Source organism: Poecile atricapillus, chromosome 11, assembly GCF_030490865.1.
Source record: "Poecile atricapillus isolate bPoeAtr1 chromosome 11, bPoeAtr1.hap1, whole genome shotgun sequence".
Taxonomy (NCBI): Eukaryota; Metazoa; Chordata; class Aves; order Passeriformes; family Paridae; genus Poecile; species Poecile atricapillus.
Genome location: NC_081259.1, coordinates 13,783,607 through 13,805,843, shown reverse-complemented (window position 1 = coordinate 13,805,843; position 22,237 = coordinate 13,783,607). Strand labels below are relative to the sequence as shown.

General features: G+C 40.9%; 1 protein-coding gene across 2 annotated transcripts in view; it reads right to left on the bottom strand.

The window, feature by feature from the left end:
• Positions 1-1,256: 1,256 nt before the first annotated feature.
• The window catches only part of MYZAP (myocardial zonula adherens protein), a 52,588-nt gene continuing 31,607 nt past the window's right edge, over positions 1,257-22,237 (bottom strand). The window contains exons 11-15 of one of the 2 annotated variants that reach the window (XM_058846555.1): positions 15,116-15,199; positions 14,593-14,693; positions 6,082-6,777; positions 5,188-5,410; positions 1,257-4,493 (exon numbers count right to left, since the gene is read on the bottom strand). In XM_058846555.1, coding sequence (XP_058702538.1) covers positions 4,356-4,493; positions 5,188-5,410; positions 6,082-6,777; positions 14,593-14,693; positions 15,116-15,199 — 1,242 coding nt within the window. In that variant the 3' untranslated portion in view covers positions 1,257-4,355. Of the gene's footprint in view, positions 4,494-5,187; positions 5,411-6,081; positions 6,778-10,462; positions 13,145-14,592; positions 14,694-15,115; positions 15,200-22,237 lie in introns of those variants that run through there. The other variant, XM_058846554.1, reaches the window with a different exon arrangement.

Below are 22,237 nucleotides of genomic sequence, written 5' to 3'. Positions count from 1 at the left end.
CAGTACCCCCTCAGCTTGTCCTCTTTATGCCATTCATTTCCATTTGTAATAAAAGGCCAGTTGCAATTCCCCTGGCCCAAGTACACTCCTTGAAGGCACTAACTTGCTAAAGGCAGAGGATGCTCCAGACACCAACCGTGCCAGACCTGGGTGCTACTACAGGTCATTTTCACTGGCAAACCCCAGCATGCACATGACTGAGGTTCCAGCTCCTGGGTGCAGGCAGCTGGCTCTGCAATGGAGCTGCACAAAGGAACAGACCAGCTGCCACATCCACACCTACAGTTCAGGCTGCTCAGCTCCGAGGCCAGGAGGCTGCTAAAGGCTGCCAGCTTGTGGTGTGTCTGCGAGCTCCACACACAAACCCCCAAAACTACTGCCTGGGGCTGCTCATGGACCACGAGCAGCTTTTGCTGTGGCTTCCCACTCAGCTTTTGATTCATCCATCAGTAGTGTCTTGGTATTGTTTTCCCTGACTCCTGATACTGTGGCAGGTTCAGAAATTCCACGGCACAGAGCCACGGTTTCCAAGTTCTCTCAATTTACCAGCCCCATTTCCTCCACACAGGAGCTCACAGCTCACTGTCACTGACTTTTTTTCATCACGTAGCCCTTAGAAGTAGTTCACAAGCCAGACAGAACACTATCAACAGAACTCTATAAAACATGAAAAGCAGCTGTGTCTTTTCTACCCTTAGTTATTCTCGAAGTCTGCCAAAAATAAAGTCCAGCAGCACTTAGGTTTTTCTTCAGATGTTATTTCCTAAATACTTTGAATAAATTTTTAGATGGCTAAATCCTCCAGATGATGTTATCACCATAGCAGGCAAACCAGATTACACGTTCTCTCCCTCAGGAAAGGCTAAAGCTGCTGCACAGACAATCTGCTACAAGGCTTTTCTTCTGAGCAGTTTGGGAATCAGGTACTCCCAGCAATGCAGAAATCAGGTGAGTACAGCTGGTGCTGCACAGATCCCTGCCTCACATGCTACAGCTCTCTGGCTCACAGGTCACATTTAAGCTGTGTCTCTGTGTCGTCTCTCAGACCTGCAGGATTGGACAGCTTTAGGTCTCACAGGTCTTTTCTCATCCATTTGCATTCCTATATAGTGTTCCTGTTTTCCTATATAGCAATCATTTCCTAGCTCCATCTCCATATTTTCCTTGTAAAGCACTAAAGCAAAACAGTTGCAATTCTATTCTAAATTTTACATGGTCAAAACAAAACATTATTCACATGAACGACTTCAAAAATATATTATCCATTCTTTATTTTTACTGTGTTAACAGCCCCTTCAGTCATTCTTAAAACAGAGAACAAGCTCCTCAGCTCCCAATATACATTTTGAAATGATCTGGAACTGGCAAACAATGAAATACATAACAGCAATACCATACTCAATCAGAAATATTTTTCAATGTGACTAAACCATTTATTCATCCTTTTATTATCCAACAAATCCTTTCATGATCCTCTTGTACTCTAACCCTTCACAGACTTCAAGATTGCGCATCCTCTCTTAAAACAGGACTCTTTTTAAACCTGATTTTGCTTTCTTATCATTCACAGAATCTTAATGCAAAGTGCACACCTCTGCTCAGAAGCAACAGCGCCAAGGAAAGCTTCTAGGTTTTACAAAATTTTAAAATAATAACTTAAAATTCCTATCTTTAACTTGGTTTTGTATTCACACAAAACTCTCCTCCACAAGAGCTCCCCAAAACTGCACTGAACAGCTATAAATTGTTTAACAAATACATAATGCTCTTTACCTGTTACCACAGTGATTTCCACCCCATGCTACCTCCTCTTAAGGGTGAAGTTTGACCATTCAGGAATCATTTTGGGAAAGGCCCAACATGTTGAATGCTATCAAGATAAAGATCAAGAAAATTGCCTATGCTTTTCAAAGTTTAGAGAGCAAAAGTAAGTGTTAATTGCACAAGGAAAAGAGTTGGTTTAGTTGGCAGAAGTGTGTGGTCAGCAGAAGCCTAGGTAGAGGTAAATTTCAGTACTCTAGAAAACAAGTGCCTGTGTAGCTTTGTGTGAATTCCTTTAGCACAGAAAAGCCAGCACAGAGAAAAACACAGCCAGCATCTTACAGAGGTGTGACAGCACAGTCAGTACAGGACAAGGGCAATGATGCTAACCAGGGGAAGAGATGCAAACAGCCTGGAAGCGGTAATTTATGCTTCATGAAACAGCAAAGGGAAAGCCAATACAATTCTGAGGCTGCTTGTCCTTGAGCAGTAGAGACTGCAATAATGGAAGGGCTGATGACAAGATGCAGCTGGACAAGCAGGTGGCAGCATGGAAAGCATTGATCTGAGAGATGAGCTGCATCCACAGGAGAAGATCACTCCTCTGGCCCGTGAGTCAGAGCCACGTGCTGGACAGAAATAGATACAACTGAGATCCACTGGGTCATCAACACGGATGCTGAGGGATGAATGTGAATTGCTGAAAACAAGCCAAAGAATTGTGCTGACAAGTGATGGTGAGAGGCTGGGAGGATGAAGAAGGAGCACAGACAAGAGAGGAGGGAAAACCCAAGTATGAAAAGAAGGAAGAAAGGTGAGAAGACCTGGAAATGACAAACACCTGCAGAGTCTGAAACCAAAACAGGAAATAAGGAAAGCCTCAGGAGAGCAGTCATGGGGAAAACACAAAGATATTGAGGTCTCTGTGAGGTATTCGAGGGACTGAGGCATGTAGGAGGTGCCAGGTAGACAGCTGGTATTTAGATGGAGTTCCAGAAAGCAAGATAAGATAGCAGTGGCAGGAGGAGGCATGACACATGGCAGGAGTCAAACACAGACACACGCAGCAGTATGTCACAGGAAAGGAATGGGTGGTGCAGGGATGCAGAATATGGATTGGGCTTAGTGGCAGCAGGTAAGCCTAATGAGAAAAAGGGAAGAGCAGCTGAGGAGAAGGCAATGATCATTGAGAACAAGAAGGTTGCAAGAGGAAAGGGTTCAGGAAAGAGCAGGAGATGATCTAGTCAAAAAATATCACAATTCACTTAGCAGCAGTTCCATCTGTCCAACTGCAGTGCCAGGGTATGGACTCTGCCACAGGGACTGACTGCCCAGGAGGGCTTGTGGAGCACTTGGGAGAGATTTACTGCCTGCTAGGAAAGCGCTGTCTGCGCTCAAGGAGTGGCTGACACCTTCCTCCCACATTTTCATCCTGAGCTTTTTAAGTGACTTGCAGCTGGAGCAGCCTTGGTTTCCACATTCAGGGACAGCCCTGCACACACAGCTGTGGCAACATCTTGGAAAACAAGTGTTGCCAGGCTATACAAGGAATTTCTGAGGTTTGCTTTTAAGAACTGAACTCAAACTAGGCTCAGAAAAATCTTAATCCACAGTTAAAATACCATTGTGAGATACTTGTCAGGTATGTTCCTTATATTTCAAAATTCAAATTATTATTTATGGTCTTGTAAGGAAGGTTGTTTTTTGTCTTCAAATAAGAACCAAAACTTAAAAATACACACAACACTTTATCCAAGTAATCCAGAGAGTTGACCTCTTAATTTAAAGTATTGGACTATGAAAAAATAGTACCTCCAAAGTATGAAAGCAGTCTACAAAAATACAGAAAAACATAAAAATCTTTAATAAAAATAGTAAAGTCTTCGGATTAACTTGATCTCTTGATGTGCTTTGCCATAATAACCAAAAATCAAACTGCAGAGTCCCTTAAAGCCCAAACAGAATCTGAGTTACAAAATAACTTTCAATTCTTACCAATTTGCAACATGAGGGCAAGTGTTATTTTTTAAGGTGCAGGCACAGAAACAAGTTCTCATGTGATAAGAAGTTACCTTCCAGCCTAAAGATCAGGTATTTATTGCAAGTCTTTGGGCAGGCATTTTCACCCTACCATAAAAACAAGGCAATATTAAATAGGTAAAAGAAGCAGCTCACATTTATATGAGACAAGAGCTTCCATATATGTGAGCAGTTCACAGGCACCTCAGCTTCCTTTGTGGACATGCTTCATGCCAAAGCCCTTTGCAATCACATTTGAAGAAACCTTCTCTTGTAGCTGACCCATCATAGATTGCAAAATTGTATTAGAGAGTTCACTTTGCAAAAGCTGAGAACTGTGGGACATTCCACAAGGATTAATTGCCACAAGTGCTCAAAACACAGTCCCCAAAGAAGACTGAGTAATTGAACCATGCACATTTATGATGCCTATGCTGAACCTTTCCTGGAGGTGTCAGTGAAAATTTTAAGAAAAAACTGACTAGATGAAGCATTCTCAATATTCAGGTTTGGGTTTTAAGAAGTACTGCATAAAGTTACATGGCTCATCCACAGACATCCTTTAATGTAATTTTTCAGTCTTCTCCTGAAAAATAATCTTCATCTCTCACTTCTCTGTACTGCATTGAGGCCTCCCCCTCTGGTTCAAACCTGAGCATTTTTATATTCAGTCTCTCTGCAAGCTTCTGTGCTGCAAGCTTGGCTTGCATTTCCTATGTCAGAAAAAAAAAAAGGACACAGATTAGAAAATGTGTTCATTTGTCATTCTCATTAATAAATGAATACACTAAAGTATAAAACTAACATCATGGTATCAGTAATTCCAGTGTGGGCTTAATTATAGTAACTAGCAAAGAAATTTCAGTTTTCTTTTCACACTTATACATAACTATGCTATTAATATTTGACTCTTTTTAATAAGGGTTTAAATTCTCCATCTGGCAGCCCCCACCTGTGATAGAGTAATGCCAGTTTTAAAAAAACACTTCTACAATAGTGTCTAATTTAAACATTAGCCTAACATTACCTGGAAAGTCAAAATCCATTATAACAGAATTTGAAGAACTTCAGAACCTGGATTCTTCAGGCACAGCATAAATAAAGGCAAATGTAGAACTTGGATATTTTAACAATAACAAATACTGCTAGGCCTTTATTTATGCAAGGGACAAAAACTCTTTCATGAAGAGTAAATAAGTGCAATAAGGTCAGCATGTCAACACACAGAGGTTGTGTTTAACGTAGGACTAATGCTTTCAGAGGCCAATATATTATTGAAAGAACAAGACAAAGTGCCTTTCCTCAAAATCTGCCCATCTCAATTCACCATCATGAAAAGATCCCTTTACTTCTTTTTTGGGAGTGATCCTGATTACATAGTTTTCAGACCAAATTGTAAATTCATACCTCATAAGCTTCTTTTTGCTGTATCTGAATTGCTATGGATTCCTCTATGGATAACAGCTTAGCAGGGGAGTGGTGAAGTGGTGGCAGTCGAGCTGCTGTGATGTCATCCAAATGTTTCTTATCTCTGAGTCGTCTCTCTTCTGGAGGAACTGGGGAGCCAAATCCCCCGGGTGATCGACTGGATGAGGAACCATGAGATGATCCACTCTGCTCTCCTGATAGTCTGGAAGACACAAAACACCTATGCTGTGACCCAAATTTGCATCACAAGGTTGAACAACTCCAGTTTCAAAACTTATTTTTAATATGTAAGAGCTGAAAATAAATCTGAAGTACTATGAAAACACAGACAAATAAAAAATTAAACATCACTCAGAAAAAACAGAACTACTTCTCCACAGAGAGACAATATCACAAGTTACTCCTGACTGAACCAAACTGGTTTCCTGATTTATTAGCAAACTGAAATAGCAATGTTTTGGGAGTCACACAAGGTACAGACTACTACCAGAACAGACAACATAAACTGTAATTTTCCTAAAAGTGCAGAAAAAGCAAAAGGCTTCAAGCTATTAAAGCTCTAGATGTTCTAGAACTGGCCCAAAAGTTTTGCCAATTCTTTAGTAGTTTTGCACCTTATGCTATGAAATTCTATGATGATTCATGACAATTGTTTCAAACAGGTAGAATTAAACCACTGCTTTGATTAAACCAGTACTGAGATTCTGTGGCATTTAAAGCTAAAGAGCCAATACATGAACCTTGTGTGTCATGAGACTTTACATCTCTTTAACCATCACTAGAAAATAAAGCCATCATGCTTGTTTGGTACCATTTGCAATTTTATGCACATCAAGCATCTCACAAAAGGTTTTTCTGTGTCATGATACTTACGCATTTGTTTTAAATTTGGGTTTTTTTATGACTGGATTCTTGGCTCTGGCCTCTAGAACTTCAATATAATGTGGTGTCTTGGGATGCTGGCTTCCAAATACATTGCCCTTATGTTTTGCCACATCCTGCTCTTTTTCCGATATTTTTTCACTATTTTCCCCATCTGCAATTGTAACTCTTTGAAAGGCATCAACCAAGGCTTCTTTACTATTGTCCAAAGCAGCTGTACTTTCTGTACCACCCTCAGTATTGCTCTGGGAGACTTGGTGATCATTGTCCAGGTGATTGCTTGTGGCTGACTTGGAGACAACTTCACAGAAACTATTCTGATCCTTTGTAGCAGTCTTTACTTTATTATTTTTCCTCTGAGTCCTTTGATTTTCCAAAGCTGTATTTGTGGCATCTTCTTCAATACATTCTGCCTCCTGCCTTTCAGCAGAAATGTCAGAAATGTCTTTAATATCAGAGTTTTCATTAAGGACTGAGGAATCTGTACTGTTCACTGCATTCTCAGTTAGGACAACTTCCTGTTTGCTTGCATTAATCTCCTCCTGTTTTGCCTGAAACTCCAACCTGACAGCAGATAACAGCTCAGTTGTCCTGGCTACCTCTTCTTCTTGGAAAATGGCAAGCTTCAGCTTTTCAGCAAAATCAGAGATCTTCTTACCCTTATCTGGAAGCCTAGCAATGAACTTCCTAAAACAAACAAAGAAACAAACAAAGATTATTATTATAAGCAATCCTATTTCAACCTGAGATACAGAAGTTTTATTAGAACAGGTAACGGGACAGGTTTCACACTGCAACATCAGCTGCCTATTTACATACTAAACTTCTCAAACACGGTGAGATGCAAAGCGCTTGCAGCACAGCACTAACTGCGTGCTGCCAGTGAAATATACGAGTCATTGAATGGCTCGAGTGGCAACTGACCTTAGAGATCACCTCGTTCCAGCCCCTGCCACGGGCGGGGCCGCCTTGCTGAGCCCCATCCAACCCTGAGCACTGCCAGGCATGGGGCAGCCACAGCTTCTGTCCCAGCGCCTCACCACCCTCACAGGGAACAATTTCTTCTTTCTGTATCTAATCTAAACCCACCCTTTTTCACTTTGAACCCGTTCCCTCCTCGTCCGTCACTGCATACTCTTGCAAATACTTTTGCCCCACCGTTCCTGTAAGTTCCCCTCAGGTTCTGGAAGGCCACAGTTAGGTTACCCCAAACCCTCCTCTGTTCCAGGCTGAACAATCCCAATTCTCTCACGCTTTCCTCACAGGACGGGTGTCCATCCCTGTGCCCGAGGCAGCAGAGCCACACGGACACGTACAGCCCGAGCGCTGTCCCGCATCCCCGGCCGCTGGAGCCCGGGGGGACCCGCGCCCTCGCCGGCCCCGCAGGCGCTGAACGGGAGCGAGCGGTTCGTCCTCAGCCGCCTGCGCGGGGACGGGCGAAGCCAGCAGGAAGCCCGGCCCGCTCCTCGGCACCCGCGCTCCTCACCGGTCGGCCAGCAGCCGCTCCTGCCGCCTCAGCATCTCGCGGAGCTCGGGCAGCGCCCGCCCGCGCAGCCCCGGAGCCGCCGCCATGGGCACCCGGCAGCGCCCCGCGCGCCGCCATCTTGCCGGAAGCGACGGCGCGGCGGCTGGGCCCGACTTGCTCAAATGGCGAACGGCGGCGCGGATCCCACACGGATCGGCGGCGGGACGGCCCTGAGGGACACAGGGCTGCGGGACGGGGCCCGCTCAGCCCCGCGCTGGGGACTCGCCTTCATCGTACGAGAATTGCAACAACAGCTGGGAAAGCTGCGGCTTGTGCCCTGTACGGCACCCGCGACACGTGTGGAGCAGCGCTGAACGGCTGTGGGTTTGAAATTTGACGCCTTGTAGCAATTTTTTGGGTCAGCTCTTCAGCATACTCTGACTTTTCCCCCTCCCCAGATACCAATCTAGTATTCTGTCTAAGTTTTTCGACATCTTTTGTCTGTAGAAATTATTAAGCAAAGTCTGAAAACCATTTTTTTCCCTCAAAATTCAGGGATTTTCTGCTATCATTTTTGGCCAATGCATAACTTCAAAATCCAGGGGTTCATCTTTTCTTGCCTATGGTTATAGTTTCCTATATATAGTTTCCTTTCCTGTAGTTATGCTACATTTACTATACTTTATTTTAAAATCCAAGTTCTCTTTCTTGTGAAATACGAATGTTTCAATGGATATGCTCCAGCCACATTCTTTTAAGTGAACAATCAGGAAAATTTCACTGCAGGGTCCCAGGTGCCTGACGCGGTGCGCGGGCGGGCCGGGCTGCGGGAGGCTCCCGGGAGGCCGCGGCCTGCCAGAAACAATTGCAAAGTGCCCAGGGCTGAGGGACAGCGCTGACTCCAGAGCTCCTGAGCTGCACACGCACCCGCAGGGAACCTCTCCGGGCAGCAGCAGTGGGTCGTTAGTGAATGGCGATTCCCAGGTGGCAGCTTTTTTAAGCTGATCCCGGTGGAGGTTTGTGGATCCGAGCAGAAGTGAGAGGCAGTTTGTCAGGGACTGTTAAAGGCGTTGTTCTACGAGCAGGACGAAGGCAGGGCCGAGCCGGAGGAACTGGAGAAGGAAGCGCTCTGAAATATCCGCCTGCCTTTGTTTGCGCAGCTGGAAGGCCGAGGGAAAGGCTGAGGGCCGGGGGAAATGAGATTAATCAAGTAGGCAGCTACGCATGGAAAAAATACCACAGTCAGGGTGAGAAAACCCGTCCAGTGACTACTTGAAGAGACCATTTCGCTGTCTGTTATGCACTACCTGGATCATGTATGGAAAATCCCTTGGGGGAGTTTTGCCGAAGAATTCAGGGAAATCAGTTGAGTTGTTTTTTTTTGCCGGGAGATCCCCGCTGTTACAGGACACAAGTTCTTTGAATTGCTGCCTCTTTTATGCAGGCGTAAGTCATGCATTTATGTCACATTTCCACATCTTGCAAGGAGGAACACTTGGTCCTGCAGATAGGAGTGGGAGCACTGGACATGGAAACCACTGCTGCCAGCAGGGAAATGAGAATCTATAAAGAATAATACCATGTTCTCACAGAATGTTCAGCTGCTTTATGACGTGTACAGAAAAGCAATGCCAGTATTTACAGTGGGTTTAATTTATGTGTTAAACTGCATAAACACAGAAAAAAGTAGAGCAAAAAATGAAGAGAATGGCTTCTGAGAATCACAATTGATCATTCTGTACCTTGGAATACTGTTCACTAGGTCTGTATCTGTCCAAGTTCACTGGGAAGGAATATTGGGAATGTTAAATTTTGGAGTAACATTGTCTGTTTACAGGTAACCCACAGTCCCGGAATGATGAACATAGAACTGAAATTTGGAAGGTGATGGAACAAATATATTCTTGGTTATGAACTGGTGGGCAGCATCTAGATACAATGCAACTGAGCATCAACTTTGGTACAAATTTGAAGAAGGAAATATAGATTTAGTAATTTAGTATTATTTCTGTAAGAAAAGTTGTTTTCTGCTTTCTTAAACTTTATATAATGTTACTTCTTTTCACTAGGAAAAGGAGCAAAAGAAACTAATTTAGATTGTAGGGTTTTTTTGGGGGGGGGAACTACCTTTACAGTTTCTCTGCTCAGAAATACTGAGGAGCAGGAGTAGAGGAAACAAGCTACACATACAATGTAAATCACCCCCAAAATAACAAGAAAAAATTGTATGATTATTTGGAATTGAAGAACTTTTATTTCATTTAGGAAAAAAACTGCTTTCTTACCAGCATAATGCGCCTTTGTAATAGTCAATTTTATTTTCCTTATAGAAACAACTCCTCTCCTTAACCTTATTTCTCAAAAAAAAAAGCCCTAAACACTTTAAAAGCCAATCTGTATGTATTTATACCTATCATGACAAACCAGTGACACTGTGATTGTCATGTCTGCATGACCTCTTCTTAGTTGACACATAGATTGCTTTATTTGTATGGTCTTAAAAATAAATCTCTATTTGATTTTTAGTAAACTTTTATAGTAAGTGGATATAAACTGTAAATAAAGATGGGCCACAGCTATCCCAGTCTCATCCCGCTGAAGCCTGGAGAGCATCGTCCCAGATGGATTCAGATGTTATCTGGAGGATCTGAAGCTGTTGGGGTTTTTTCCAAGAGTTGTGCTGCCCAGTTTTTGTTTATCCTGTGCAAGTCAATAGTTTTTTATTTCATGAAAGAGTTCATCTACTTTTGTGACTTGGCTTTGAGAAAGTCTTTAGCCAGGGAGTGCCTTCCTGTTCTCAAGAGCCCGTCTGCCAAAGGAAACACCGACGAGAACATCGAGGCACTGCAGGAGCTGCTTCCCATTCCCACATGTTTGGAACAAACAAGGTTATGAACAGCAAGAGTCTGCAACGTTTTAAGGTAGGTTTATTTCTAAAAGACTGTTGACACAACAGAACAACAAGTTTAAATACAGTGTTTATTGCAATTTATCCTTTTCATGTCCTGCATACCGGATGTATTAAAAGCATACAATGTAATACATTATTTGTACAGCATATATGAAAAGTGTATCCCAAAATACTTTCCAGAGTATCTGGAATAAATCACAAAAGAATACTTATCATGGTACAAATGTAGTCATACAATTGACTTACATTTAGTGTACTTTCAGGGACCTTCCTATATGGCTTTTATTGCTGTTTACAGAAATTTTACTAGTTTCTAATGTGATAGTACTAATTAACTTAGTCTCAAATTGAGAAAATTTATACAGAAGTGTTACAGTCTGTTCAGTCAGGTTTGTTATTATCTATGCTAATTTACATTACTGCTCATTTGACTGGAAAGCTCTACATTTTCATGTAACACAATGATATAAATACAGTTCCTCTCCTGTTCTTTACAGTTACCACATTTAGACCAGTAGTCCAATTAAGTGATGGTCACCAGCTCACTGCATGTCCAAATGCTCTTAAAATACAGCTTCAACTCCAGTCCTTACTTGGTTTAGAAAAAAATACTGTATTTCATCAAACATTCAAGACAAAATTTACACAAAACACCCTTACAGTAAAAACTTAAGGCCTTGCTGCATTCCTGGTAAAGTCTTGAGCAGATTATCATCATGTTGCAAGTCTCAGAGTTAAAACAGCTTGCAGCATTTTCAGGAGATCCTCAGGACTATATTAAAAGTAGAATGAACTTCCTTTGAGTCTGTGTCAAAACAGCATTTTGATACTTACCCTACCCTCTACTACCATTCATTGAGCACCTCACAGTCATCAGGTTCTGTTTTCTGAATTCTGACCAAAATCAGAGGGGTAAAGGATTTTCACTTTTTGAAACTTGCCAGTTAATGTCTTTTACAACAACATGCATTTCCTTTTATCTAAAAATACCACCTTCATCCCATTCATCTTAAGTTTGAAGGTGATTTTCAGAAACCATGGCTCAGAATTCAAGTCCTGAATTACAAAGGGACTGTTTGGGCACAGAAATACTAAAAGACATCCTGTATGACCTAAAGCTGCATCTCTAATGGACATTAATATACCTGCTGGGATTGGTTTTTAGTGTCTTTCTGTTCAAAAACAGACACTGTCCAAATATTTGCTGTTATCAGCCACTAGATGGAGATAAGATTTCACAGGTACAAAGCTTATCCCTGAAATCAGTTATCACTCATCTTCTTGTGCATCCAATATGAGGTCAGCATTATTATTTTAAATACAACTTTAGTAAGTGTACTTGATTTGAATAGACTGGACTGAATTGCATTAGGCTGGAGATAAAAGCAATCCCTTTTTGAAGCTCTGTGGCAAGGTGAGCACCTCCTGGGATTGACATTGCATACAAGAACAATATTGATCATACAGAACCTAAGGTGTTTGTTTTCTGTTGCAGCTACTGTAATTAAAAAAAGTCCTTCATTCATGTTAATAGAATTAAAATAAAATACTTCTAATTAATTTTAAATTCACTGAGAGTGGAAGATCAAAACAAGATGTAAAGAATACCCTATATATATATAAATATATATATTTAAATTAGTTCAGTACTAGATACAGTCATTCCTGCTGCTACTTTGAAGCCAAAGGTAAGATTTTAAGTGCTTTGGAGAAAAAATAATAGTACTCAAAACCCCAAATCCTGATTCAGGATTGCTATTGCTGTTGGAATTCCAAGGACTGCTGCAGGTTGCAGTAAGCAAAATTTTGTTTAATGAAAACTCCTTCCTCAAATGGAAAAATAAATAAATAAAGTGTCAGAGATTTTCCTACACAATTGCTACTGAATGTGTCAACCATGGTCACTCCGTCTCATGACTGAGGAAGTGCAAACCAGTGCCTCAGCCCAACAAATTCCATTATAAGCTGCTCTATCCTTTACTGTTCTGAGCAGCAAACACAATATTCATCTGCCATGTGTTGAGGGAATTGTTTTCAACAGCCAGGTTCAGCTCTCCCTCCCAGACCAAGAGTGCTGGGTACAAGAGCTGCTCACAGGTGAAGAGAGCCCTCAACTGCACCAGGTCTCTGGGACAGGTGTGAGCCACCCTCAGTTTGGGCAGATTCGGAGCTTCCACACTAATTCCCTCTGCCAGCACAGCTCTGGTAGTATTGACAACAGAATATATTAGAGCTTCATCACACAAACAGAATTACAAAACAGTTGAAGAAAAAAACCAACTGTACAGCTATAAAAGTCCCTCTACAGGCATTTGAAATGACACATTGCACTAGACAGCTTCTAAAGAAGCAATATTGCCTAAATGCTTCTTCACTCACCCCTGCTTCCCTATCCCCTCACAGTTAACATCAGTAGTAACTTCAGGTATAAAGTTACTGAAGAACTGCTTTCAGGATAAATTTAGCAAGACTCCATGCTGCTGCTCTTCTCTATGAATTGATAAAAATTTATCTAACGAAGCTGCAAAGGCGCAAGATATCTGCTCATATTTAGAAAGCTTGATGAGTTGAATGCTCAGGATGTACTGCTCTTTGTGCTAAATTCCAGCACTCTCTTGAACGGGGTGTACGTCCTCACCGGCCTCGGACTTTCAGGAGATCTGTTCTCAGTGCTTGTGCTGTTCAGGAGACAAGAGAAAGCTTAAAGAGTTAAGGTCAGATTATCACACAGCTGGGCTTGTAATGCCATGGCAATGAACTTGTGCCCTTGTGTTTGTATTGACAGGCTAAAATAAAACTTATCAGTGCATTTGCTATGTTCCATATTTCTTTCCTATAATGCCACAGAGAATATTTGATAAAAACCGTGGCAGATACTGACATGTTTACAGACCAGCATTTGCTGGTGCTCACAGTGGAATGCCCAGCAATAAAATTATTAGGACTGAGAGTCCCGCAACAAAAAAAGATAGCAATATTGCATTTAAGAACACAATTAATCATTAGGAGTAATTCCATGAAATCTAAACTGCACAGAGGTGCATTCCTGCATAGAGATAAATCTCAAAAGGAGGAAAAATATCAGATAAGTAGGGGCTGTGCTTACATACAGAGAGGCCCAAGAGAGGGCAATAAAGATAGGTTTCTGTTGAGAACCTGAGTGAAAAAACATGGTATTTAAGGTTCCAGAACACATGCCATTAAAATATGCTCCAGGCTGAACTGCAAAACGAGTGTATTTTCAAATTATGAAGGAAATTTTAGCTTGCTTGCTGATTTTGTATGCTAATTCACATTCCTCAAACTAAACCATTCAGTTTGCAAGGTGGTTACAATGACTAAATTTACTTGTTGGTAATAAAAGTAATGCAAAATGATCCTCCTTATTTTACTGGTTTGTTTCCTGTTTTGCCCTTCCCTATGGAGACTTGTAGGGAAAACTGAAGTGCAAGTGCAGAGCCCTGCTCCCAGGGCTCAGTGCCCTGCTGCAGGCTCAGGGCAGAGAAAGGAGGGGAGAAGGGGAGGCACTACACCCGAGCTTCCCAAAGCCAGGCTCCAGAGCCACTGGCACCACACCCCAGCTTCCCAAAGCCAGGCTCCAGAGCCACTGGCACCACAGAGCAGCAGCAGTGTGTCACAGCACTGCTTACCTGGCAGTCCTCCAGCTCTGGGCCAGGAGATGTCCAGAATTACTGCAGGCCTCCCCCGTTGGTGTTATCTGCTCTCCAGTGGTTCTGCTCACGCCTCAGGCACAGAGGGTGAATGTGCCCGAAGCCAGCACTGAGCATCCTTGGGCAGATCTGTCCTGTGTCTGTTGTGCTGCCAGCAGCCACTCTGCACCAGAACTTCCCACACCTCACAGTCCCCTCTCTGACTTCTCGACTTAAACTGCAGTATTGGCAGTAACTACTCCCCAAGAGTTTGCTCTATTTTTGCATCTTCAAGAAAAGAATAAATCCTAAACCATTGAACAAAATCATTGAAGTAAACTGCACCTAGGAGTGAAGTGCTCTTTTAAACTCCACAGTCCACTCAAACTGTTCATTAGCAAAATGGTTTACTAATACAGCACTGATAAGGGACATTATGAAGAATTTTCCTACAAACAAGCAGAAAAAGTAAATACCTGTATGGAAGATCACATTCTACACCAGTATCCTTGGTTTCTATATTGGTCTTTGGTTGGTTTTCCATTAAGTAGTCCAGTTTATCTTGTAATTCTTTATTCTGGGAAACAGTAATTTTCATCACAAATTTATTTTATTCATGGTAATTAAACAAGGAAATAGAACTGCACAATGCCCTCTCCCTACAAGAAGCAGTGTAAAAATGTTTACTGAGAAAATAAAGAAATCCTTAATTCTGGAAAGAATATGAATTAAACCAACAGTATTATTCAGAAGCTTCTGGTTTAAGTCATTATTAAACCATTATAAAATTGTAGGTTAAGAAACTTAGTGTGAATATTGAGACTTTATTTCATACATTCCTGACTGTATGATTGGTGTCATAAGTTTCATTTCCATTTGAAGAACAGCAAATACATATAGCAGTTATACATCCAGATAGCACTGGATGACATTGGTTCAAATTTAATTTGGTTTCATAAAATAATCACAATAATGTAAACTCAGAAGGTAATGCCTTACCTCACATTCTAAGAAAGAGATTTTGTCTAAAAGCTGTATTATAAATAATTCCTTTTCTTTCACTTTCTTCCTTAGCATTTCAATCTATGAAGAAAAACAAAGCCATTTAGTCAGATGGGTTTGGGAAAAGGAAGGAAACAATCTAGGTATCACAGGACGAAAATGTGTTTAATATTATTGTTCAGAGAAAACGAAATACCTGTAAGTATTCACAAACTGCTTTTATCCCTGGATCCAAATTGAGTGGACTTTTACTAAAGTGAATTCATTTTGCAGAACAGCTAAACTGAAATCAGGGAACCCCCAGAACACATTCATTTTTTTTCTGGCAGTCATTTCAAGAATGACCATTTATAAATACTTTGGTCAAACTTTCCATGCATTCTCACCAGTCACTTTTTAACTCTGTATATGAAAATCAAAACTGTGAAAAAACATTAACATCCCCTTCAAAACCACCAGTGTAAAATTTTTCTGGAAACAGTGATTAGTAGAAATATCCCGTCCTGCTAAAAGAGAAAGATAAAATACTCAAGGCGCAATAAAGAAAAAAACAGCAGTACTATCACCCTCGTAAAATTTACTGCTAGATATTATAAAATATTTTTTAAAACCCATAAGAACTTTGAAAAAAAAAAATGAAGCAAAACAAATACACATATTGAACTGAAAAATGAAAAGTTGTAACACCAACTGAACTGTAATTTAGTCTCCATGACTTTCAGGTATCACATGTCACTGACACAATGATCAGCTGTTACTTGGAAAAGCTAAAACGTAAGTGCCATACAGTATTTTCAGCTGAACAGTTACAGAATACAGGAGTGCTATCATCATCCATCTCAAAATCAGGTATTTCCTTTTTTTCCTCTTTTAAAGTCCATGTAAAAACTACCCATGTCATCTAAAGCTATTATCATTTAGTTTTCAACTCACAGAAGCACAAAGCTTGTAGCATTTTCAGAAAATCTTAGAACATACCTTGATCTTCATATTTAATTACAACTTTGTTTAACAGTATGACTGAATTAAGTCAGTTACGTCTTCCCTGGTTCAATAGCTTCAGTCTTGCCAATAAACTCCACTTTAGAAAAGATAAACTGTTCTCTTGGGACTTTCAAGTAGATCTTTTCTATTAATATTCTGTTCTCCTACTATGCATATAAGGAAATAAATAATCAGTGCCACACAAAGAAGCCCAAAGCCAAGCACAGCTGTGTGATCAGACTGACACACAGCCATTCTTCCTTGTTATTAAAAATAATCAACTCTATCAGATGCCTAGGCTGGTTTTTACATCAAACACAAAATATTTCTGTTTCCAAATAAGTGATCAAATAATCTGTCATCCAAAAGCAGGACCAAACTCTTGTGTTTCACAGGCATTTTCCTTAACTTATATTCAATCTATAATAAAAAAGATCCTACGACATGAAATAAATTTACAGTATCCATTATGTTCACCAAATATCATTACAAATAGATTTTGTGTGAGTTAAAGTTCTGCTTGTTTTTCACATTGACTACAGAAAGACAGCTCTCTGCAGATGTTTTTATTTTAATTAGAATAGTTTGAAGGTGAAGATGAGCATGGACACCTTAAAATCTAACAGAGAATGCAGAAAGGAAGACTTTGACAAGCAGCTTCCTCCCCTTCCCAAACACAGAACATTTTGTATTTTATTGAGGATGCTCTAGGGAGCAGCGGACTGAAGCATACACAGCAATACCTCCAGCCTCTCTGTAACATGTTTACATAGTACCAGTCAGAACCCATTAAAACCATGCCCTTGCCTCAGAATTACACCAGATTTTTAAATCCTGCCTTCTTTTCTGCAGAGAATATGGTACTATATCATCACAAGCTCCGTGTCCCAGTCCAGCAGTCAAACAGAATGGTGTGGTTAGACCATGCAGGTTACAGACTGATCAGGCTGGGAATTGTGTAACCTATATAAAACCTTTTGGTGGATCTTTAAACATTAGGAGCTCACACACAGCCACACACCCCAAATACATTTCAGGAGAAATAAATGCAGCAGTGTGGCTGCATTTGAGGTGATAAAATGAGAGGCTCTTTCAGCATCAGGAAAACCATCCTGCAGTCCTGTCCCTGGGTGCAGCAGAGCACCCTGTGAGGCCACTGCAGAAAGAAGTGCAGTGAAGGAAAGCAGGGTCAGAATGGAGCAGGAATGCTGTACCCCCAGACACACGGCCAAACAGCTGCCTCAGCAGCTACTGCAGTCCAAGGGTGGAACAAGTGGCCTGACACAGATAACACAGCGCAGCACAGTAATTTACTGTAAAAATAGGTTTATTTACTGAATAAGGACTGGAGTATGTCATCTTATGCCATTAGCACCAGTAATGAAGAACCTGATTCAACTAATCCTTGAGAGGGTATGTCACAGGAAACCAGCAAAACCAGGAATAACTCTAAGAGATTATATTAATATATTACTATATTAAATTTTAAAAAGCCCAAAACCCACAAATCCACATCTTGAGACTTTGTTACTAGAAGCTGCATAAAGCAAGAGAACAACTAGCAGGTGACAGAGCAATAGATTTTGACTTTGGGTTGAATACAATGTAAGGAGGAGAAGAGGAGAAGTGAGATGGGTCAAACACAATATTCAACTCCAGGCCTGAGTGGTGGCCAGAATGGTCTGGTCAGAATGGTCAGAAACAAATCAGTGCAAGCCAAAAATTCAAATTCCAGGGACTGACTCTTGTATCCAAGCAATTTCTGGACTGACTCCAGAATAAAACGATCATCAGGATGTTCCTGTGTTTTCTTTGGTCAATGCCAATGGCCCATAATCCACCTCATCCTTGCTGTGTCTGCAGACCTCAGAATTTCTGCTCACTGAACTCAGCAACTTGCTCCCAAACCTGGCTTCTGCACAACTACCTTCTCAGATTTCTTCATAATTTTCTGCAAGCACTATTCAGGTACATCCTTCAGGCTCTCCCTTCCAACCTTCTCCACAAATGTCCAGACAGACTTTGCCTAGCACTTAATTCTTGACCTGATTTACATTGTTAAGACTCCACATTTCTACCTGTATTTCTATAACCTTCACGTCCACATTAAGCACTCAAACAAAACTGGCAAGCTACTTAGACGTATCAGTTACATTAATGACCCACTCATTCTTTCAAAGTAATAACAGTAACAGCAGTAATAATGTGACTTCATCAACCCTGGGCCAGACAGTCACCCTTCTTCCTACCACTTCCTTCTCTCTTACCTCCCCCAACCCACTGTATCCATCATTCCTGCTTTCCCTTCTCCAGCTGGGAGATATCTGACTATTCCAAAACTGGGAGGAGAAAAGCTACAAGGCCCAAGCTCCAGTTTGTAATTTATCTGGTGTGCCAGCAACTGAGGGGCATCATGTGCTCTCAGCCCTTCAGCAACCCCACCTCAATCCCTGGCATTTCCCTGCCAGGCACAGAAAGGGCACCTAATCTCTTCCCATCCTGGCAAGGTCCATGAAGTTCCCTGCCAATGGTGCTGCGTGTGCAGCTTGCATTTCACATACCCATTGCAATTTCTAATGATCTGAATCAGCACATAAGGTCCAACACGCAACATGAATCATCCTGAATTTATCCACTGACTCAGGATTAATATGGTTATGCACTTCTTTTTAAGATGTCCTTGTTTCTGCCCTACTGCTGTTACCACCTCTATACTTTTGCCTCCTTGTGAAACCTTGAGGTCATTTCTCAAACTGCCTCAATCTCCAGATTGTCACTTTATCTTGCTCCATCTCCCAGAAAATTCAATTCTTCTTGTCCATCCCATCAATGAAGATCTCTTTCTTTCGCACTGCACCTTATAGATTCTCCAAATACCAAACAATTGTCATGGTACTTGAATGGGCTGTGTAAATACTTTCTAGGAGGAGCTCCATTTCTGACTTTCGCCTGCACTACCAAGCAACTAAACTTTGCTTCCCTGAGATGGAAAGTGAGATGTAAGAGTCAACAGCATTAAACTGATCTCATGGACAGAATACCTAAGAACAGTCAAGAGGAGAATCGGAGAATTGCAAGACCTAAAAGGAAGAGTCTCTAAAGAAATGCTGGAAATGTGACTAATGGTATTCGAATGAAAAGTCAACAGAATTACAGAGCTATTAAAGCAGAAGGAAAAGGCATCTGGAGAGAAAAGTAAAATTATATTTAAATGTAGAGCCTTAATAGAGAAAGCCTAAAATAGGAAAGTTAATTTTATTTTGAGTACTCAGACATGGATTTGGAGGCATTAAACTATATCTCCTGGATTGGAACAGATCCAGCTATTAGGTAAACTCAGTCACCATTTACCACTTAACAGTACTATCCATTAGTTCAAAATATTTACCAGAACATAGTTTTAATATACTTAAGTATCATATTATTTAAGTACACTTGTATTTTCCTTACTCATCTACAATTAATGGACTAGGCATTAGCAACACTGATACAGAGACATGAACAAACTGATCAGAAATATGACTAAACAGGACAAACAGATGCTACACAGCATGCACAAAACAAGACAGACAAAACATCGGCCAGAGCTCTCAGAGGTAATTGCTGTACATGGACAACAAGATTTTACTCAGTCCTGTATTTCACTGGACTAAGGTCCTGGTCCTGGTATTTGTGAGAGGCTACACAAGAGCTGAAACTTTTTCAGGGAGCATAATACAGTGAGTAGGAATGAGCACCTTTGCATTTTAATCCTCTTTAAATCACATCAGCAACTTATCCATACTTTTTGTATTTTAAAGCTCACATTGCATTTACAGAACAAGTAACAACCAACTGATTTAGGTTAATGCACCAACGTAGAGACCTTCCTAAATGATTGAGCTCTATGAACACATTATCCAGTGGTTGATGTCCATGTATTGCTAAGGCAGGGGCTGACATGTCCTAATGAGTTATAGACATTGACTCATTGTCTGCACATCAACGCACCTCGTTAAGCACTACCTTAGTAATGGGCAAGTTTCTAATTAATGACTTGGCCTGGCAATTCCCAGTTGAAAGTGCTGATGTTATGCATATATAAACCCTCTCACCAAACACCAGCAGTGATTCTACTTCTGCCAACAGATAAGCAATGTACTGCTTGCTTGAGTCCACTGAGGAGTGCCAAACACTTCTACTGGGAAGGGGGGGAAGGAGGGTGTGCCAAGTTATTCATGTTCTGTCCTTTATCTTCTTCTTCCAAACTCCCAAGGTGGGTTTCTCTTTCTAAATTTCTGTTTCGTTTTTATGGTAGGTACTATGCAATGCAGATTTTGGTTAAAGAAGTTTGGCATCTGTTGTTGGTAATTCCAACATCTTCTCCTCCTCTGTGCATCTGTGTGGCTTCTTGTACTTGACCTTGAAACTGTTCTTCCATATTAAAAGAGGGAAATTTTGCTATATATCTGAAGTTGGAATGTCTTGATACAGGTGTTTTCAGATGTTTAAGTCTTTTTTTGAAAAATTTCTTCTTTTTATACCCCATTTGTGCAATACAAAGTGTCTTCTGTGTTTGGGATACCATTTGCTCATTAGCACTTTGTTCTTTCATGCAAGTATCTTCCCCGACAGAACAGGAGACAGCTTCTCCCAGGTGTCTGGTCACCATTTATTATCCAACGAATCTGAGACTAAAGCTGGAGAACAGCTCATGGGCCATGACCTAGAGACAGTTCAATTCAGTAGTTAGGGGAATTTCACATGAAATCTGAGTTCTGTAGACAATGTCTTGGCATGAAATATATCCTATCATATATCCTTTTTTCTTCAGACCCCTTCAGAATAGCTCCCTGTATCTGCATCAACCCCCCTGCCTTGCTTACAAAATGTAAATGCTGATATGCTGATTTCTTTCCCTCTCCTGCTTCTCAACAAAGAAACATTACATATAAAATGAGCTTACTGTGCAATGAAATTGCAATCCATTTCAAAGTGAATTGCATAAATCTCAGTATTAAACCTCTCTTAAATCTCTCCAGGTTTGAAATTAAGATCAAGCCATAAAATAATTATTTTGCTAATTTAAAATCTATGTTTTGTATTTCATTTACCTTACATGAAATTTCCTACAGTGGCACAGACAGGATGAACTGGTTGACCCATGAGATAATTCTTAGAAGAGAAGCTTTTATCCCTCTCAGAGAACAAGAGCAATTTCAACCCTGAAGGGAACAATGTGGTGGTAGCAGCTTCCCATGCCCTCCCGTGGTGCCTCTGTGCCTGCATCTGCCTGCCCAGTCCCATCCCTGAAGGGGAAACTCCTTAGTGGAAGGGCCTGAAGTCTGTGTGCCTCTGCCTCTCACCTGTGAGTCTCCCTGCAAATTCTTCCTCTCATCAAACTGTCTTTTCCCTGGACTGCCTTTGCAAGTCTCTCTCTGCCCAGCTATACTTTAAGGTAGCTACAAAGGCAAGGGCTTTGTATCTGAGCTTTGGGCCATCTGTCTCTCCTCCCTCATTTTTTGAAAGCCTGCAATGAAGAAACAGTATGAGAAAAGGGCTGGGTTTCTAAACACTTGCCAAATGCAAGTCCTGCACTTTTAACTGCCAGCACTGCATTTAAAACCTTCTACACTAAGCTGTGAACAAATAGATTTGTTTAACCAACAAGTTCAACACAGGGATAAATCTGTCAGCCGTAAATCATCTGCAATCTCTCTCTAATGAGAACATGAGGCTTTAAGACTATTCAGGATAACTTTCTGCTCAGCTGGTACACTAATGAGCAGCAATTTTTGCTCTCACAGAAAAGAATCCCTATGAGGATGAAAAATGTGTGTGCATGAGCTAAAACACAGAGATATTGAAGGTCACCAACTTCAGAAAACTTCCATTTTATTTCTTTGATTTTTTTTTTCTTCTGAAAGTTATTTTCTGTGCTTCTATTTAATTTATGACTTGTTTGACTAAATCAAGTTGAAAAAGGTTCTATTTATGTTTGAGATGGAAGGATTTCTTTTCAGAGGAAAAAAATCAGAAGCAATTGTATTTTTTTCTAAGGAGTATAAGCACACTGAAATGTGAGTGTCCTTCTCTGCCTGGGTTCAATTCCCTAGATCACATAACCATTGCATTCAGTACCAACATGATAAGATC